The sequence below is a fragment of the Dasypus novemcinctus genome, chromosome 12, assembly GCF_030445035.2.
Source record: "Dasypus novemcinctus isolate mDasNov1 chromosome 12, mDasNov1.1.hap2, whole genome shotgun sequence".
Lineage (NCBI taxonomy): Eukaryota > Metazoa > Chordata > Mammalia > Cingulata > Dasypodidae > Dasypus > Dasypus novemcinctus.
In genome coordinates this window covers 17,999,803-18,019,444 of record NC_080684.1, presented here as the reverse complement: position 1 = coordinate 18,019,444, position 19,642 = coordinate 17,999,803, and the positions used below count along the sequence as shown (strand labels likewise).

The following is a 19,642-nucleotide window of genomic DNA, read 5'->3' as shown; positions in this document are numbered from 1 at the left end:
TTTTTGAACATTAAGAAACAAAAATGTTTAGGAATGCCCAGTGCTTATCGGGCACTCAATAAATGGCATATGCGGTGAGTTAATAGAAGGTAATTTTCTGGAAGCTACAAGGAAAAATGTAAAAATTTAATTGAAAGTCAATCCAGGAAGAAAATGATTTGACTAGGAAGATATGGTATTCTAGACAGAGCAGAAATTTTAATAAAGGTAGGGAAAAAGGAATATCCATGTTTCTTCAGGGGCAAGTGTAATAGTCAGGCCTCAGCACTGAGACTCTAGATCATAATGTGTGACTAATTTACAGACCCATATGTGTCAGCTGATGGGAACACATTCATTGAAAAGCCTTGATTGGAAAGCACTGTTTGATAGGAAGTTCTCCTACATAGTGGAGTCATATTCAGATTCTTGAGATTGGTAATTTAGACAGTTGTACACCTTGAGTGCTCCATTTTTTTCTTCTGATAAATGGATTTTGCCTGCTCCTCTATTATTAAATATATCTCAATATCTAAAAAAACATAGGAAATACAGGCATACGTGTGGGAAAATGCCCTTGGCTGCATCTCTCAATTTTGTACCAGAGTGTAAATTAGAAATGTAGTGAAAGTGCCATGTTATAACCAAAATAAACATTAAAAAAATCTTTAACAGTATATACCATAGATAGGATTTAAATGGGAATAAAAGACCAAGTAAAAGAAAAGAACTATTTTGGAACATAGGAAATTGTAGCATCTACAAAGGTAAGGGAATATTGCTAAGCACAGGTTCTGTTCAAGAAAAAATAAATTATTAATGAACCAGGTCCTGGAAAGTTTGTGTATTTCTTAAGCAACCTCTGAGACAGAAGTTTGGCTATTAGTTTATATATTTGTTGGGTTGATACAGGGTTAAGGATTGAAGCAGCTCATCAATCCAGGAAGAAAGATATGAAAGATCCAACAAGTCATGTATGAAATATAAACTAGTTGAGATGAAGACTTCCATCCTCTAATAATTGAGTATGATCAAGAGATTTCAGGTTTGTTCCTATGTTTGTTTCTAGAATAATCTTCTCTAAATGACCTTGGATAACCACAGCACCATCAGTGAGTTCATCCTCCTGGGTCTGTCTGCTGATCCACACATTCAGGCTCTGCTCTTTGTGCTGTTTTTGCAAATTTACCTCCTGACTGTGACAGGGAACCTGATGCTGCTGCTGGTGACCAGGGCAGATTCTCACCTGCACACCCCCATGTACTTCTTCCTGAGTCACCTCTCTTTCCTGGATATGTGCTTCTCCTCTGTCACAGTGCCAAAGCTACTAGAAAATCTATTGTCTCAGAAAAAAAACATCTCTGTAAAGGGATGCTTGGCTCAAGTCTTCTTTTTGTTTGTGAGTGCAGCCACTGAGGTTGGCCTGCTGGCAGCTATGGCCTATGACCGCTTTGCTGCCATCTGCCACCCGCTGCTCTATGGTCAAGTGATGAACAGCCTGCTCTGTAAGGGGCTGGCTTGTGGTTCCTGGGGCCTGGGCTTTTTTGTTGCCCTCCTCAACATCTTTCCAGCTATGAACTTGGACTTCTTTGGAGATTATATCATCCCCCATTACAGCTGTGAGCTGCCCTCTCTCTTCCCTCTATCCTGCTCTGATGTCTCCTCCAGTTTTACTGTCTTGCTCTGCTCCAGTCTCCTTGGTGGACTTGGAACCTGTTTCTTGATATTCTACTCTTATGCACACATTGGTTCCACCATCTTGAGAATTGTCTCCTTCTCAGGTAGAAGGAAGGCCTTCTCCACATGCTCCTCCCACCTCACTGCAGTGCTCCTGTATTATGACTCAGCTTTCTTGCACTATTTCATGCCAACCTCAGGTTCTCCATTGGAGTTGATCTCTGTACAGTACAGTGTGGTTTCTTCCTTAGTGAATCCCCTCTCATCTATAGCCTGAAAAATAGTGAGGTGAAAAGAGCTGTGAAAAGAATATTAAGAAAACATCTCCAATATTAGCCAACCAAACACAGAGGGTGATGGGTAACTAGTTTAATATGGCAAGATATCTGATGAATTGACAATAAGAGAATTTCCTGATTGTTTCTCAAAGTGGATGTAGAAATGTAATTGCACAATTCAGAGATCTCTTAGGGTAACACTGGGGAGATTACTTCAGTTTAATTTTGTCTTATAGGCAGAGCAAAACATTAAATAACCATGTTAATTTAACCATTTTTCTATGGTATAGTCTTTGGGCTGTATTAATGGGTCCTTTTACCATCTTGTTTGTGTTTGTTATGCAGAATAGTGAATCTCCTGGGATGAAATCACCAAGTGCCCAAATCATCAGAGAAGGGAACCTAGACAAGGGTGTTGGTCTTGTGTCTGGGGAAGGTAAAAGTTTGGAATGGAGGGAGGCGCCACAGTGTTGAGAGGTTTAGATTTTGAGAGATCTAAGCCTAGCATGGGTTGGGAGTATCCAGAGGAGGTAGGACTACTGGGATAGAGAAGGGTCCATCAGGGGATCCACAAAAGCAAGTTTCTAAAAATCCTAGAGAGGAAGGAACCATCAAGAAGATGATTTCATATAATAGACAATTTACAGTGAAATGTTTCTCTCTTTGAGTATGATATTGGGACACAAGCGGAGAAGATAAATTTTGAGTAGTAAAAGGGCATATTTTATGAAAACAAGATCAGATGGGGGAAGGACAGGAATTAAAAGGCCATACCCATCGAATAATGCAGAACATTGGTTTGCCTCAACAATCTGTTCCTCAATCAGTTTCTAAGGGAATGATTGCTTGGGTCTTCATTGAAAAGTTGATGTTCTCTCCAGAAATTTATAATAAAGTACAAGATTGGGACTTGAGGATGAAAGAATTTGTGTTGTTTCCCCAAATATGAGTACACAACATGGTTCCCTCCCAACTATAAGAGACTAGAAAGGAAGCCTTCTCTACTGTCCTTGCACTTCCCACTTCTTGATGCCCCTCTTTTCCACCTAGGCACCCATTACTGTTAAACTGCCCTCTGAGAAATCCCTTTTCGGTAGCTTTTCATATCACCAAAGAAGAATTAAGAGAATTTTTTAAAAGTAGCTTGTCATATAACATTGCTTTTTTTCTCTTATTCTGAGATTTGCTTAAATATTAACATGTATTTGTATTAATTCAATTTTCAGGATGTCAATGTGCATGACTTAATAGTAAAATTTTTCATCTTTCCTGTAGATAAAAGAACACAATGTATATACCAAACCATTTATTAATCTAGTTCAGCTTCTTTTTCAATGTACTTACTCATACATAATAGTAATCGTAATACCTATTTGTAGGCATTTTGTTAGATAAATTGAAATATAATTTAAAATGATCAATAAATATAATATACATTGTATTTAGTAATAAACATGAAAAATATCAAAACAATAATTTCACACAGAGAAAATCATTCTTTGTGTACATGTACTTACTCCATGTTTTCATTTATTTTGTGACCATGTACCTGTTTTTAATGGCAGTTGGTGTATTTAACAGACACAACACATTCAGATATATCAGTGAAATAAGTGGTTTTGTTACTTTACTCTGCTGAATCTTCTTTCTCTATATTCAAGTTTTACTTTGACTTCTGTTACATTTTTTCATGCACTCAAAAAGTTCTTTGGTTACGTATAAAGAAATCATCGTATTTTTAGAATATGTAGTATCTTATTTATTACCGAACATGACTACATCAAGCTGCCCTTAGTATTCTCCTTTTACTCCTGTGGAACCCAAGATTTAAAAAATCTTACTAAACTTGGTCTCAGTCACAGAATTAGAATGCAGTAGAGATGAAGACAAACACAAGCAATACTAATACATATCCATATTTTTAAACACAAGGTTGAGAGAGCATGGAAATAATTTATAACTAATTCACTTTACAAATGTCAGCATATTTTGCTCATCACCAATTGTATATTCTGTTCCAGATGTTACAATCTTTGTCCAATGTTCAAATAATGGATGCCCTGTATGTGGGAATATACTGAGACTTTAAAGCTAGACATTGACTAAGAATGTCTTCATTTGGAACTGACAAAAGTTTGGCTCCCTTTGCTTCATATTGTGTGTATGGAAATGATGTTCATGCGGTCATTTGCCATGCTTATCCCAGTGAAAATTTTTGCAGCCACTCACAAGCACTTTCTCATGGTCCTCTACGACTTGAATGAAGATAATGATAAAGGGTCCACTTTATTAGTATATCTGAACAGTTCTATCTGTTGAAACTTGTAATTTCATTGCCTGTAAGTATTCAGAATTCCTGATTTAAATGTTCCTCTCTTTGAGTCAGTGCTCAGGTGAACACTGTCAAGGAAATAATGAGATCGTCTGTACTGAAACCCAGACATCCCCAAGCCTGGTTTCAGGGGACAAACAGCTCGCCACACCAGCAGTTGAGGCCTGCAAGTCCACAAGGTAGAAAGTTGCTTATTCACCTTGCATTGCACATTGGGATCAAAACCTCTGCTGGATGACAATTTGATGTGTGAGGTCCTTGGGAATAATCACAGCACCTTCAGAGTGTCCTTGGGTGGGAAACAGCTATCAAAAGCTTGGAAGCCACTTTTATATGTGGCCACTGTAGATGGGTCCAGTGACTGCTCTTGCTTAATTTCTGTTGGGTAACTAGAACAAGGGCTGAAATCCCTTTTCTTCAAAAAATGGTTACATGTGCAAGAGATTTTCTGGGTAGACAAGTTCCAGGGTAAGAACAGTGTATTAGTCAGCCAAAGGGGTGCCGATGCAAAGTACCAGAATTCTGTTAGCTTTTAAAAAGGGTATTTATTTAGGTGGAAGCTTAATTTCCAGGCCCTAAAGAGTCTAACTCGAGGTACCATAAGAGCTACTTTCTCACCCAAAGTCTGTTGCCACACGTGTTGATGCAAGATGGCAGGTGATATCTGTGAGGGTTCAGCCTTCTGCTTTCCTCCTAGGGCTCTGTGGGCCCAGCCTCTTCAGAGCTCGCCTGTAGGCTGGCACAAGGCTTGTCTCACTCTTAGGGGCTCACTTCCTTCTGAGCTCTGCTGCTCTGTTCTCTCCACAAGGTCACCTGTAGACTACCAGGCTCACCTCTCCTTGGGACTGTGTTTATGGAGCACTCTCTCTTCCTGCATATCTGGTCTGTGTTCTCCTTCTTTGTGTTTACTTCCATGTGAGCATCTGTTTTATCCTCAAGGGGGTTGGGTTTCAATGTTGTGTCACACTCTAATGCCATAGCTGGATCAGAGCCCTAATCTTGACATAACTTAATCAGATGTCTCAGTTGATACAATCAAAGGGTTATCATGCGAGAGGAACTAACCAGTTTACAAACATAGTCTATATTTCTTTTTGGAATTCATAAATAATACCAAACTGTTATAAACATTAATGGTTACTCTCCATTATCCAGGAAAAACCAAGGTTTGGTATTGGACAAAGGATAGTCATTGTAAAGCTAGAGTGACCATATGCTATATCCATGAACCACCTCTGCTTTTGCACAAAAGTGTTAGGTATGCAGTACACACTAATAGCAATCAACTGTCAAGTCCAGGCAAGCCCAGTGTGTTGGGCACTGTGCCAGACACTTCAAGTGTATTCACCATTTATTCCTCACAACAACCTTAGTAGGCAGATATGATTATGACTCCTTTTTTTCCATATGGGGAAAGTGAACTTCTGAGATATTAAGTAACTTGATCAAGGACACACAGATAGTAAACTGTGGATTCATGATCACATCAGGGCATTTGATTACAGAGCTGGTGATCAACACCTCTATGATCTAGTTCCTAAAAATCAAACAAACAAAAAGCCCAAGCCAGTACCCATGCACACGGACAGGGATGGAGCTAGATCTTATATGAGCAAAGATTCTGTTTGAAATGAAAACCATTTGAGATGTTTCCTAGGCATGAGGGTGGACACGACCTCAGTCTTATTCCTGCTGCCGTATTCCCGAGGTCTAGGGCCACTGTTGTTCTGGTTTATGACAGTCTGGTGTCCTGTCTCTTTAGCGTGGGTCCTGGATTTTTCACTTTTAAACAATGTATTAGAATATATTGAAAATGATTTTTATATAGAACTTTTTAAGAATACATATCTTACTTCTTTTTAAATTTGAGAAATTGTAAGCTAACAAAATTATCATGAATACCATATAGGAATTCCTTATATCACCCCACCACCACCACCACCTTACTTTGTTGTGACACATTTTTTGTAAACGATGAAATAACATTCTCATATTATTGGTATTTATAGTCCCTAGCTTATGTTTGGTGTACTTTTCCCACAAACCATTCTATTATTTTACCATATATTAGTATTTTATATTTGTTATAGTTCATGAGAGAACATTCTCATATTTGTACTATTAGTCACAGTCCATCATTCATCATGGGGTTCACTGTGTTATATGGTTCCCTGCCTTGTGCAATCCATCCAAAGTGCACATACAATGGCTCTGTTTCATCGCAGAAGTGATATCATCACCTCACACCATTTCAGAATATTTTCATTACTCCAAAAGGAAAAGTCCTATACCTGTCTCTTCTCCCCATTATTGACCCTTAACATTAATGTAGTAACTTACTTGCCATTGCTGTAAAGATATTACAATATTACTGTTAACTATATTCTAATCCTTACATTTGTTATATTTTGCCATGTATCTCCAAATTCTTAACACCTTGTAATAGAGGAAATTCTTTTATTTGTACTATTAACCACAATCATCAATTGCAACTGAAATCATGATGTTACACTTTAGCTAGATTATCCTCAAGCTTTCTTTCAATTGTCATTAATTTCCCTAGGCTACCCCTTCAGCAGTGTTGATTATACTCTAAAAGCTAGTGATATCAATCATCTTTTCATGTGCTTTATGACCATTTGTAATTCTTGTTAAAATATCTGTTGAAGTCTTTAACCCATTTTTTAATTGAAATGCTTGTCTTTTTATCACTGAGTTGCACAATCTCTTTATGTCACATGGAGGTCAAACCATTATCAGATACGTAATTCTGAAAATTTTTTTTCCAAATTTTCTTCCTGAAAATGTGTAGGCTGCCTTTTCATCTTCTTAACAAGGTCATTTGAAGCACAAATGTGCTTAATTTTGACGCAGTCCCATTTATTTTTAATTCCACTGCTCACGTTTTAGGTGTAAATTAAGAATCCACTATCTACCACAAAATCTTGAAGCTGTTTCCCTATATATTCTTCTATGAGTTTTATGGTTATAGCTTTTAGATTTAGGTCTTTGGTTCATTCCCAGTTCATTTTTGTATAAGGTGTGAGAAAGGAGTCCTTCTTTCTTTTAGCTATGAATATCCAGTTCTCCCGAGCATCATTTTGAATAGACTGTTCTGACCCAGCTGCGTGGGTTTGATAACCTTGTCAAAATTCACATGTCTGTAGATGTGAGGGTCTATTTCTGAATTCTCAATTCTGTTCCATTGGTCAATATGTCTACCTTTATGCCAGTGCCATAATGTTTTTACCACTGTAGCTTAGAAATATGCTATAAAATCAGGAAGTGAGAGTCCTCCAATTTTGTTCTTCTTTTTTAAGATATTTTTTGACTATTTGTACCTCCTTACCCTTTCAAATAAATGTGATAATTGACTCTTCCATTTATGTAAAAAAAAAAGCTGTTAAAACATTTATTGGGATTGCATACAATCTGTAAATCAGTATAGGGAGAAATGACATCTTAAGGATATTTAGTCTTCCAATCCCTGAACATGGAATGTCTTTCCATTTATTTATGTCTTCCTTAGTTTCTTATAGCAACATTTTGTAGTTTTCTGAATACAGTTCTTTTATGTCCTTGGTTATCTTTATTATCAAATATTTAATCCTTGATTTACTATTGTAAATGGAATTTCTTCTTGAATTCTTCTCCAGATTGTTCATTAGTAGTTACAGAAAGACTACTGATTTTTGCATATCAAATTTTTGCATATTCTGCCACTTTGCTGAACTTGTCCATTAGTTCTAATAGCTTTGTTGTGGAATTTCAGGATTTCCGGGGTAAAGAATCACATCGCCAACAAATAGTGAAAATTTTACTTATTTCTTTCCTATTTGGGTGCCTTTTATTTATTTTTCTTCCCTAATTGCTTTAGTTAGAAATTCTAACACAATATCAAATAACAATGATAGCAGTTGACATTCTTGTCTTATTCCCAATCTCAGTGGGAAAGCTCAATCTTTCACCATTGAGTACAATGTTAGCTATATGTGTTTCATACATACTCTTTACCATAGTGAGAAAGTAACTTTCAAGTCCTATCTTTGGAGTATTTTTATCAAGAAAAGGTGCAATATTTTGTCAAATGCCTTTTCTGCATCAATTAAGGTGATCATGTGATTTTTCTTCTTCAATTTATTAATTTGTTGTATTACACTAATTGATTTCTTGTGTTGAACCATCGTTGCACTCCTTGTAAAAAACCCACTTGATTGGGCTGTATTCAGTTACCAAGTATTTTGTTTAGGATTTTTACATTTGTATTCATTAGCAAAATTGGTCAATAATTATCTTTTTTCATAATATCTTAATCTGACATTTGTATTATGGTGATGTTGGCATCATAGCGTGAGTTTGGTAGTGTTGTCTTGTGTTCAATTTTTTAAATAAGATTTTGAGCAAATTTGGTATTATGGCTTTCAATTCTTGGTGGAATGCACCTGTGATTCCTTTTTATCCTGGGCGATCTATTTGGGGGGAAGTTTTTGGTGACAGTTTAATACCTTTACTTGTGACTGGTTTGTCTTCTTTTTTCTTCTAGGGTCAGTGTAGGTGGTTGAATGTTTCTAGGAATTTTTAAATTTCATCTATACTGTCTAGTTTACTAACATTCAGTTGTTTATAGTATACTCTTAAGACTTCTTTTATTTCTGCACAGTCAGTGGTAATGGCTCCCCTATCATTTCTGAGTTTATTTATTCCCATCCTTTCTCTTTTTTCTTTGTCAGTCTGTCAAAGAGTTTGTCAATTTTGTCCATCTCAAAGAACCAACTCTTGGATTTTATGGTTCTTTCTAATGCCTTTTTGTTCTCAATTTCATTTATTTCTGCTCTATCTTCTTTCTTTCTTTCTCCTTGCTTTGGGATTAGTTTTTTATTCTTTTTCTAGTTCCTCCAGGTATGCAGTTAGATATTTGATTTTAGTTATTAATTCTTTTTTAATGTAAGTGTTGAGGGTAAATTTCCTTCTCTTCATTGCCTTCACTTTATCTATTCCATAACTTTTGATTTTATGGATTCTCATTTTCATTTGTCTCAAGATATTTACTGACTTCTCTTATAATTTCATCTTTGACTCTCTGGCTAACTGGGACTTTGTTGTTAAACCTCCATATATTTGTGAGTTTCCCCCTTTTCTGCCAGCTTCATTCCCTTATGATCAGAGAATGTGCTTTTATTTCCCCATCTTTTAAAATTTATTGAGCCTTCGCTTGTACCTGAACGCATGTTCTGTCCTGCTGAAGGGTTCTTAAGAATTTGAGAAGCATGTATGTCCTTCTGTTTAGATGTGTAATGCTCTCTAAATGTCTTTTAGGCCTACTGAATTTATTATATTATTCAAATTCTCTGTTTTCTTATTTATCCTCTGCCCAGATGTTCTATCCAATGCTGAGAGTGGTTTATTGAAGTCTCCAACTATTATTGGAGAGACATTTATTTCTCCTTTCAGTTTTGCTCCTGTCAGTGTGTGCTCATGTATTTTGGGGCACCCTGATTAGGTACAATAATATTTATGTTGTTGTTTCATCTTTGTGAATTGTCAGTTTTCCCTTTTATTAACACGTAATGGCCTTCTTCATCTCTATTAACAGTGTTCCATTTAAAATCTATTTTCACAATATTAATATCACTTCTCCAGATCTTTATTTGTTTCTAATTGTTTGAACCATCTTTTCCCAACCTATCACTATCATCCTAAATCTAAGAGGACTCTCTTACAGACAGCGTATACATGGCTTATATTTTTTCATTCCATTTTGTAAGTCTGTGTCTTTTGATTGGGGAGTTCAGCCCATTAACATTCAGTGTATTACTATAAAAGCATTACTTACTTTGTCCATTTTATCTTTTAGTTTTCTGTTGTCATATATTTCTATTGTCTGTCTTTTTACTCTTTTAGTTGTCCTTACTAATCATCTTCATTTCTACACTCTTCTCCAAGTCTCTCACCCTTGTCTTTTCCTTTCTGTTCACAGAACTCACTTTACTATCTTTTGTACATGCAGTCTTTTTGTAACCAACTTTCCCTTTTACTTTATCTTGTTTTTTAATTTTTTGCTGTGAAAACTTTATACTCATCCTCATTTTTGAAAGACAGTTTGGCCAGATAATGCACTAAAGTATTCTTTGCTGGCAATTTTACTCTTTCAGAACCTTAGATACATCATACCCCTTTTTTCTTGCCTCCATTATTTCTGATGTGAGATCTGTATTTAGTCTTACTGAGCTTCCCTTCTATGTAGTGCATTGCTTTTCTTTTTGCTGAATCCTCTCTATCTCTGACATTTGACATTCTTAATAGTAGTTGTCTTGTAGTAGGTCTATTCAGATTTATTCTGTTCAGGGTTATTTGTTCTTGGATGTTGTATATATGTCTTTCATAAGTATTGGGAGGTTTTTGGTTATTGTTTCCTCAAATATTTTTCATCCCCATTTCTGTTCTCTTCTTCTGGAACCCTTAAATGTATGTTTGTACATTTCACATTGTTAATCAATTACCTGAGTCTCTGTTCCATTCTTCCATTCTTTTCTCTCTATTTTATCCTGTATTTTCAATTTCAGAGGCTGTCTCCTCCAACTCATTGATTCAATTTCTCTCTCTTGCGTAGTGGTTTTGTTTCAAAGCTCTTCTATAATTTTTGGTTCAACTTACTCTTTAAGATTGTCCAGTTTAAGTTATCAAGACAGGGCAGTGACTCACTTATGGGCTACAAACCTGTTCAAGATTGCCTGGACCTGAAAAACTCCAAAAAGCTTTTCTTTCTAATTGAAATTTCCAGGCCTACCAGCAGATGGCAATCTTCAGTGAACCTTTCCATGGAGGTGTCTCAACCTCCACTTATGATTCTGGTCTGACCAGAACCAAGATTCAAAACTGGGTCCGTTGGGGAAACTCAGAGGAGAGAAACCACTCCCTGCCCTCGATTGTACCCTCCCTCTTCTCAGTGAGAAAGATGACCATTTCCTTCTCATTTGGCTGAAGTCAGCCACAGGTTTTACCCAAGTTCTTTGCTGCAGCAGAGGGCATGGGTGCCATTGCTGGCCAAGGGGGCTAGTAAGTCACAATTTCACTTTGGCCTCTTTGTCTCTCTGTATTCTTACGAGGACTAATGCATAGCACTCTTCTGGTCTGCAAACCCCAAAAGCAGCTCTGTCAGACAACTTTTTGGTCTTCTTGTATTGCTTTCATAAGACAGATGACCCCTATTGCCCTACTCCAACACCACTTTCCTGGAAGTCTGAATTTTTATATGATTAATACAATAAAAGGATTTGCAATAAAAAAACTTTTAAAAATATATATATAATTTATTTTTAGCACTCTGATTGCTTTAAGAATCTCCATTTTGATTATTTTTATGGTCATTCTTCCAGTTCCCTGAAGCATGCCAGGCACATGGCAAACACATGTTGAATTGAAAGCATTTACTCAAAAGTGTTCATTTAAAATTATACTTATAAAAAAAAGTTTTGTTAGGCTAATAAGACAAGTCCAGTATTAGTCCTTCTGCTGTTGTCTCACAGAGTTATTTAAGATTGAAATACTCTGATGAAATTTGAAAGGACTCACCAATAAAAACAATCTAGGTGTGAAGTTTCATGACAGAAAATATTTAATTACTGAAATAATTTCTTTAATAACTTTAGGTTTATACAAGTTGTTCTACATTTTATTAACCGGATCAGATGAATTGCATTTTTTAGTAAGTTGTTCATTTCATCTCAATTGACAATTTTAGGGCATCAAATTCCTGAGAGTATTTCCTTATTAACTTTTACTATCACTCCATATCTAAAGTTAATACACTTTTACATTCATAGCTTACTAAAAACAATGTATCTTTTTACCTTTAATTTTTCTTTTTCAATTTTCTAGTATGACAAATCAATACAATTAAAGAGATCGATAATATCATTAGCCACCTACCAAGTGCAATAAATAATATGACAGCTTTACCAAATTCCTGTGCTAATCGTGTGTTTTCTCTTGGCTCGTATTGTAAGTCTTTTCTCTAAATGAAGGTCTCTGTTTGGCAAATGGGTCTTCTTATTGTGTATAGTCATCTGTTTGCCACTTTTATTCACATTACTTTTTAGAATGCTTCAAGCATTTACATTTTTTACTAGTGTATACAATTGTGTAATGCAGATACAAACGGTGCAATGAAGATTGTTAACTTCATAATTTTCTTTCACTTCTTCTAATAGAAAGCTTAAACATAATTAGGATATAATTATCAGCTGTAGATCTCATTTACAAGAAGGTGTAGTTCATCGGTCATGATTGAGGAGTGATCCAAAAAATGTAATTGTTTATGTCTAATTTGATAAATACAGTTCTCACAAAACTTCCCCATTTTCCACTCCCACTGATTTATATACATAAGGATATTGTGTATGTGAAGGGTTTACAAATGTTTTCATGGTTTTCTTTCACATAGGTACGATATATTATTAATTTATAAATCCTTCTTCACAAGCAACCAATTTGCTATCTGTTCAAGAGTTCTCAGCCATAGTTTCAATGAAGAAATAAGTTTCAAAATTCCATACTAAAAAAGAATTCCCTGAGGATTTTATAGTTTGAGTTGTTTGCTAGTGAGATCCAAATTGGGCTTCTGCCCGTGATTCCAGGAAATAAATAAGTAAATGTCTCCTGGGCTACAAGGCTCAGCTGGCCAATTATGGCTGAAATAACCTGTACCTGCCCTTCTGAAGAGTTCTATCATAGAATCATTTTCTTCATGGATTAGTATAGCACAGTATTTAGAATTGGATAGGATATTATATAAACAGATACCCCTTCTATAAAGTCAGAGACCATTAACAAGAAACTCCTTCTACCTGTTTTTGAGGTTGTCAATTGTTCCATGTAGCTGGAAGGAGAGAAAATCAGGACCATGCTGAAACTGAGATGATGTATACGCTTCAACTTCTCCCTCTATGCATTTGTAGCTCTAAGATAATAAATTTTCATGTCCTTCCTTTGACTCTCAATAGAAAAATCATCTGCACTTACTGTCACTGGATTTTAATCTTTATTCATCATGAATATAGTTGTCTCTTGGCCCCAGCAAAGACCACAGCTGCTGGACTTCTTTCAAACCATAAAAGCCAAGACTGAGGTAATTGTCTATACAATTGCTCTTAAGTTTTTCTCTCTCTCTTGAGTACTTTTCTCTTTCTCCTCCGATGAACTCTTTTTTTGACTCTCTGAGATACTTCTTTACCCTGGGACTTCTCATAGATTTTCTATGTGTTGATATGTATCCCTAAGATTAGGAAGATTTTCATATTTTCCATGCAGTGGAGTCCATGTGCTCAGCTACTCTAAGCAGCATCTAGGATAAAATTATTTGACCACAATGACTGATGCTGGTTATTGGAAAAGGGGATTCCATGTATTCTGGGCCCAAACTGTTTTAGTCCATGCTTTAGGATTAAATGGGAAAAAGAACAGAGCAGTGGGGAATAAATACTCAGGGGAGAAATGGAGAGGGTACATCAGAATAGGTGTGGATTTTCTTTCTCATGGTCCAATCACAAATGTTGGCAAATTTATTTTTCTGCTTTTTCGAAATCCCTCAAACTTCTCAAGTGATCAAACGAATGTAGTTGCTAAATCAAATGAAGGAGGGATAGATGCCAAGAGATATTTAAGGAAAAAATCAAATGCATTGATGCTATTATTCCACCCCCACATATTTTTGTCAAAATCCTATTCCATGGGCCTCCCAGATCCTCATGGTACTAAAATGCCTCATATCAAATTCCCTGAATTTTATTCATCTAGAACACTCTCCCAAATTTGTTGAATAGAGTAAACCCTGAGCCTCACTCTCTTCCCTTTATCATTGACACATCAATCTGAACATTTGTGAAATGTTAAAATTAAATACATTTGAGGCTGATCATTCTTTTGATCAAAAATTATTATTATTACTGCTTTGAAGTGTTGCCTATCTTTAAACACATGCTTATTCTAGTGGAATAAGTCCTAAGTGATTGAATTGGGTGGCTCTTAAAATAACTAAAAATTCAGCATCCTACTGATATATAGCTTGGTGGACAGTGCTATATGTCAGAAGCATATTTGAGAAATCTCTTGTATTGCCCTCCTTGATCATTGGTAAGCCTAGCTCCTAATTATAGAATCACTCTAAACTAACTTCTGCATCAATCTCTCATCTCTCTGTAAGGAGCCAGACATCCCCAACTGGAAGCCTACTCCTTCCTGAAACTTTAATGTGAAAATAAGGTATTATGATACATCTAAATGTATAAGTGAACACAAAGTGGATTTAAAAAACAAATATGGAGGAATTAAAGCAATTATTTGCCCAGTTCACGCAAAAATTTCCAAATGCATAATTGTTCAGATTTTTAAGATTAGTGTTAATTATTTAATTAATCTTTCTTGTGTAGTAGAGAAATGTTTTACTTTCCAACATAATTTTAATAAATCCAAAGATAAGAGAGGCTCTTTAGAATTGTTTATTTCCTCAAATTATTCTACCATTTCTGACTATGAGTGTATTGTGCCATCTTTATTGCATATTACTTACCAGGCAGAACAAATATATGAACTGAATATAAGGAGAATTAGACTGAATCTAAGAAAGTTACATATTTGGGAAGTTGAGTAAAAATTCAATGTTAGTATTGAGGAACAATAGTAAATGACAAGGATGAGTCTGCAGTCAAGAATTGTAGACTTGTTATTAGCCTGGTAACTGGTTATTGTGAGTCCTTTGAGCAACACTTACTTTGAGACTCTGATATCAGGTCAATGATAGAAAACACAGCTTCAGTTAAGAGTTCAAAGATCTTGTCAGAAAACTGTAGGGAGTAACAATACCAAGTAGGAGATTCAAGATGATAAGGTATAACATGAGTGTTTAAACACAGATCAGGGATCAAGTTAAGTATGAGGATAAAGCAAAGAACAGAATTAAGTACTGAATAATGGCCAGTGATGAACTGAAATCAGAAAGTAAAAAGAACAAATAGAATTGTTGATTTTACAGTTGAATTGCACTAAATACAAGGTGCTTTTCCTTTCAATACCTAGCATATTTTGGTATTTTCCAGGTAATTTGGAGCACTTGTTTATAAATAATTTATAGATGAAAAAATGGTAGAAGAATAAAGAAATCAACAAAGAATTCTGAGTGGTACTGATGGCTTCTAAAAGAATAGAAAGATGGGTTATGGATAAATGATGAAATAAATAAATAGATGACATGCAAATGAATGGATGAATGGTTGTAGATTGAACATAATGGGATTAAATAATTCTTTCAGTCTAGTTAAAATTGCCTAGTGGGTGTGAGATGATGTCTCCGTTACAAGGATGTAGTAGGTGCTGGATGGGCAAAGGTGCAGTCCACTACTAGACCCTCCACAGAGCTTACATGAACACATACACACACATACACACCCAGAGGCACAGATACATATACACCAAGCATTTCTTTCTCTTTCGCTACACTTCCCCTCACTGTTTGGTCTTTATCAAACTTGTGGATCTCAAGACTTTCCCCCTAGATTTTAGCTAAACAGACTGTATCACTCAGCTCATTATTTTCTTCATTCACCAAATTCTCATTGAGTTCCACTATGGGCATTTCCCTTCACAGTTACAAGTGTTCTGGATGTGGCAAATTATAGAGCATAATGACCTCCATCACATAATTATAATGTCATTGGAGAGTGGGAAAAGGAATTTACTAAACACGTCTTACCAATAACCATCAGAATAGAACAAACAAGTGATTTACTGTAAGTTTAAACATTTTGGAAGTTGTCTATATACAATTGTTTCCTCATTTGAACATTCTTCATAGAATTATTTCCCTCATTTTTTCTTAAATATTAAACTCAAGTGTTTAGTAGTGTCAAACACTCATTTGGCACTCAGTAAACAATTTTGTTTTACTGTAACATAAATGGTAAGCTCATAGAAAGTAATTTTCTAGGAAGATATATGAAAAAAGTCAAAATTAAAATGAGTGTCAAAATACTAAAAAGATTTAGGTAGAAAGAAAAAACATTTCAGACAGAGCAGAAACTTGAATAGATGCGGAAAAAAAGGAAAATTCTTGGTACTCAGGGTAAGTGCAATAGTCTGGCCCAGCATCGAGACTCTCTTGAACATAATATGTGGACAATCTTATGGACTTGGAATGTCAGTTGAGAGCACTGCCCTGAATAACCTTGATTGGAAGACACTCTTCGATAAGAAATTCTCTTTTCTTACAATCCTACATAGTGGAGTCATGTTATGATTCTTTAATTGGTAATTTAGACAGTTGTATTACCTGAGATTCTCAATTTTTCTTCTGAAAAATAGCTCTAGTATGCTTTAGTATGCTTTTCCATTATTTCTTCCATCCCAACATCTAACACAGGAACTCAAGGAAATACTGGCATATGTTTGCCCACATGCCCATGGCTAAATATTTCAGTTTTGTCCCTGAGTACACATTGGTGATACAGGTGAAAGTGCTATGTAGGAAGCTAAATTAAATGAAGACAAAAATATCTTAGTAGTATACAGTTTAGAAAATATTTGAATGGGAATGAAATACAAAGTAAGAAGAAAGATATGTTTTGGAACATCTACTCTAAGAATTCCATTAATATTTACAATGAATAGAGAATATTGTTAAGCACATGTTATGCGTAAAAATAAAACAAACTAATTTATAATGATCCAGATTGGAAGATCAGCCATTAATTAGTATGCTTGCAGGGTTGACACAGGGTAAAGGATTGAAGTAGCTGATCAGCACAGGAATAAATATACAAAATCAAGTTAGATTTCGATGTGAAATATAAACTAGTTGGGATGAGAACTCCATCTTCTGATAACTGACTGTGGTCAAGAGATTTCAAGTTTGCTACTATTTTGTTTGTAGATAAAATCCTTTCTAAATGGCCTTGGAGAATCATAGCACCATCAACGAGTTCATCCTCCTGGGTTTGTCTACTGACCCACACATCCAGGCTCTGCCCTTTGTGATGTTTTTGCAAATTTACCTCCTGAACATGACAGGGAAACTGATGATGCTACTGGTGACCAGGGCAGATTCTCACCTCCACACACCCATGAACTTCTTCCTGAGTCACCTCTCTTTCCAGGATATTTGCTTTTCTTCTGTCACAGTGCCAAAGCTGCTGGAGAATCTGTTGTCTCAGAAGAAAACCATCTCTGTGAAGGGCTGCCTGGCTCAAGTCTTCTTTTGGTGTGTAAGTGGGATAACTGAAGTCTGTCTGCTGGCAGTGATGGCACACTTTGCTGCCATCTGTCATCCTCTGCTCTATGGCCAGGTGGTGAACAGCCTGTTTTGTAAGGGGCTGGCTTTGGGTTCCTGGGGTCTGGGCTTTTGGCTGCATTCTTCAACATCCTTCTAGCTATGAACTTGGAGTTCTGTGGAGATTATACAATCTCCCCTATAGCTGTGAGCTGCCCTCTTTCCTTTATCCTGCTCTGATCTCTACCCCAGTTTTACTGTCATGCTCTGTTCCATCCTCCTCTATGGACTTGGAACCTCTTTTCTGATCTTCATCTCTTATGCCCACATTGTCCCCACCATCCTGGGCATCACCTCCTCCTCAGGTAGAAGCAATGCCTTCTCCACCTTTTCCTCCTGCCTAATGGTAGTGCTCCTATTTTATGGCTCAGCTGTGCTAAGCCATCTCATGCAAACCTCAGGTTCAGAATTGGAGTTTACCTTCCCTGCACAATACGGTATGGTTACTCCCTTAGTGAATCCCCTTATCTATAGCCTGAAAACCAATGAAGTGAAAACAGCTGTGAAAAAGACCTTGAGAAAATACCTTCAATTTTAGCCAATCAAATACAGAGGGTGATGGGTAACTATTTTACTACAAGATACCTGATAAATTGACAATAAGATAATTTCCTGACAGCTCTTCATTTTGGATGGAGAAACCCTGTTAAACAATTCAGAGATCTACTAGGTTGATGAGAAAGATAATTCAGTTTTATTTTGTCATAGAGGCAAGGCAGAACATCAAGTAAGGATGTTAATTCAACCATTTTCTCTGTATAGACTTTTGGCTGCAATGATAAGTCTACTTTCCCTCCTTTTTGTGATTGTTATGGAGAAGAGTGAGCCACGTGAACTGGAATCACCAAGTGCCCATACCAGCAGAGAATGGAAGGTAGAATAAAGTGGTTGGTCTTGTTTCTGGGGAAGGTGAGAAGTTTGGAATGGACAGAGGTACCATAGTAGTAAATGAGAGATTTAGATATTGAGAGATCTATGCCTACATAATGTGTTGGAAACTGAGGCATAGTGGTCTCCCAAGGAGAGAGGTGCTGTTTCCATGGCTATGCTTGCAACTTAAAGAATGAGGCAATTAAGAGTTTCAAGCAAACAGGATGAAGCTGTTAAAGTCTGAAAGAAAAGATGAGCACATTCACTTTGTAGTTAGATAGAACACTTAGACTTTGTACCTTGAGATAAGATTTTTTGAATTCCCTTAGATCATGAATAACGCTAATAGTTAACTGCATGTTGCTGCTGTCCTCATGCAGACTGGGGTATATAGAGAGCCCCTTGTAAACAATAAAGTTGTCTGCTGAGTCTCTACTCACAAAACCCCCTGATCCCAGCTCTCTCTCCTTCTTTCTGTTTCATTCTCTCTTTTTCTTTGCTTCATTCCCGATACCCTTTGGGCCCAAATCTCCAACAATAATGGGAGCATCCAGAGGGCACAGGACAGATTACAAAGAGGGTCCCATCAGTGGATCCTCAGAAAGCCAGTTTTTAAAATCAAGAAGTACAATATAAGGAAATATCAAGACAATAATTCATAAAATGGACAATTTAACAGAAAAATATTTTGGTCTTTGAGTATGATGACAAGATACATAGAGAGAATACATAGTTTGAGGTGGAGAAAAACACATTTAATGAAGAGCATCAGAGTCAGAAAGGGAAAAAAATTAGAAGTCCAAACCAGCTGAACAATCTGAACAACATGAGAAAATCTGATTGTCTTAACAATCTGTGCCTGAATAAGTTTTTTAACCAATGAATTCTTGAGTCTGCTTTGGAAATGGAAGCTCTCTCCAGAAAGCTACTATAAAGTCTAAGATGGAACTTATGCATGAATGGAATTAATGTTGTTTTGAGGAATAGGAAGATACAAGGTGTTTCACACTGAAATGTATAAAAGATTAGATTGTAAGCCTTTCTTAGTTTCATTTTTATTATTTTTTATTTTATTTATTCATTTATTTTTTCAATTTTTAGATCTTTTTTTTTTAAGATTTATTTATTTATTTAATTCCCTCCCCCCCCCCCCCCCCCCGGTTGTCTGTTCTCTGTGTCTATTTGCTG

The 19,642-nt window shown here is 36.1% G+C and overlaps 1 protein-coding gene across 1 annotated transcript; it reads left to right on the top strand.

The window, feature by feature from the left end:
• Positions 1-1,063: 1,063 nt before the first annotated feature.
• Positions 1,064-1,933, top strand: LOC101423831 (olfactory receptor 8S1-like). Its single transcript, XM_012523399.3, has one exon. The coding sequence runs from the start codon at positions 1,064-1,066 to the stop codon at positions 1,931-1,933; it is 870 nt and encodes a 289-aa protein (XP_012378853.3).
• Positions 1,934-19,642: the final 17,709 nt, after the last annotated feature.

Bases quoted from the DNA above. Each gene is read 5' to 3' on its own strand.
- LOC101423831 (XM_012523399.3), top strand. From the start codon at position 1,064: ATGACCTTGGATAACCACAGCACCATCAGTGAGTTCATCCTCCTGGGT.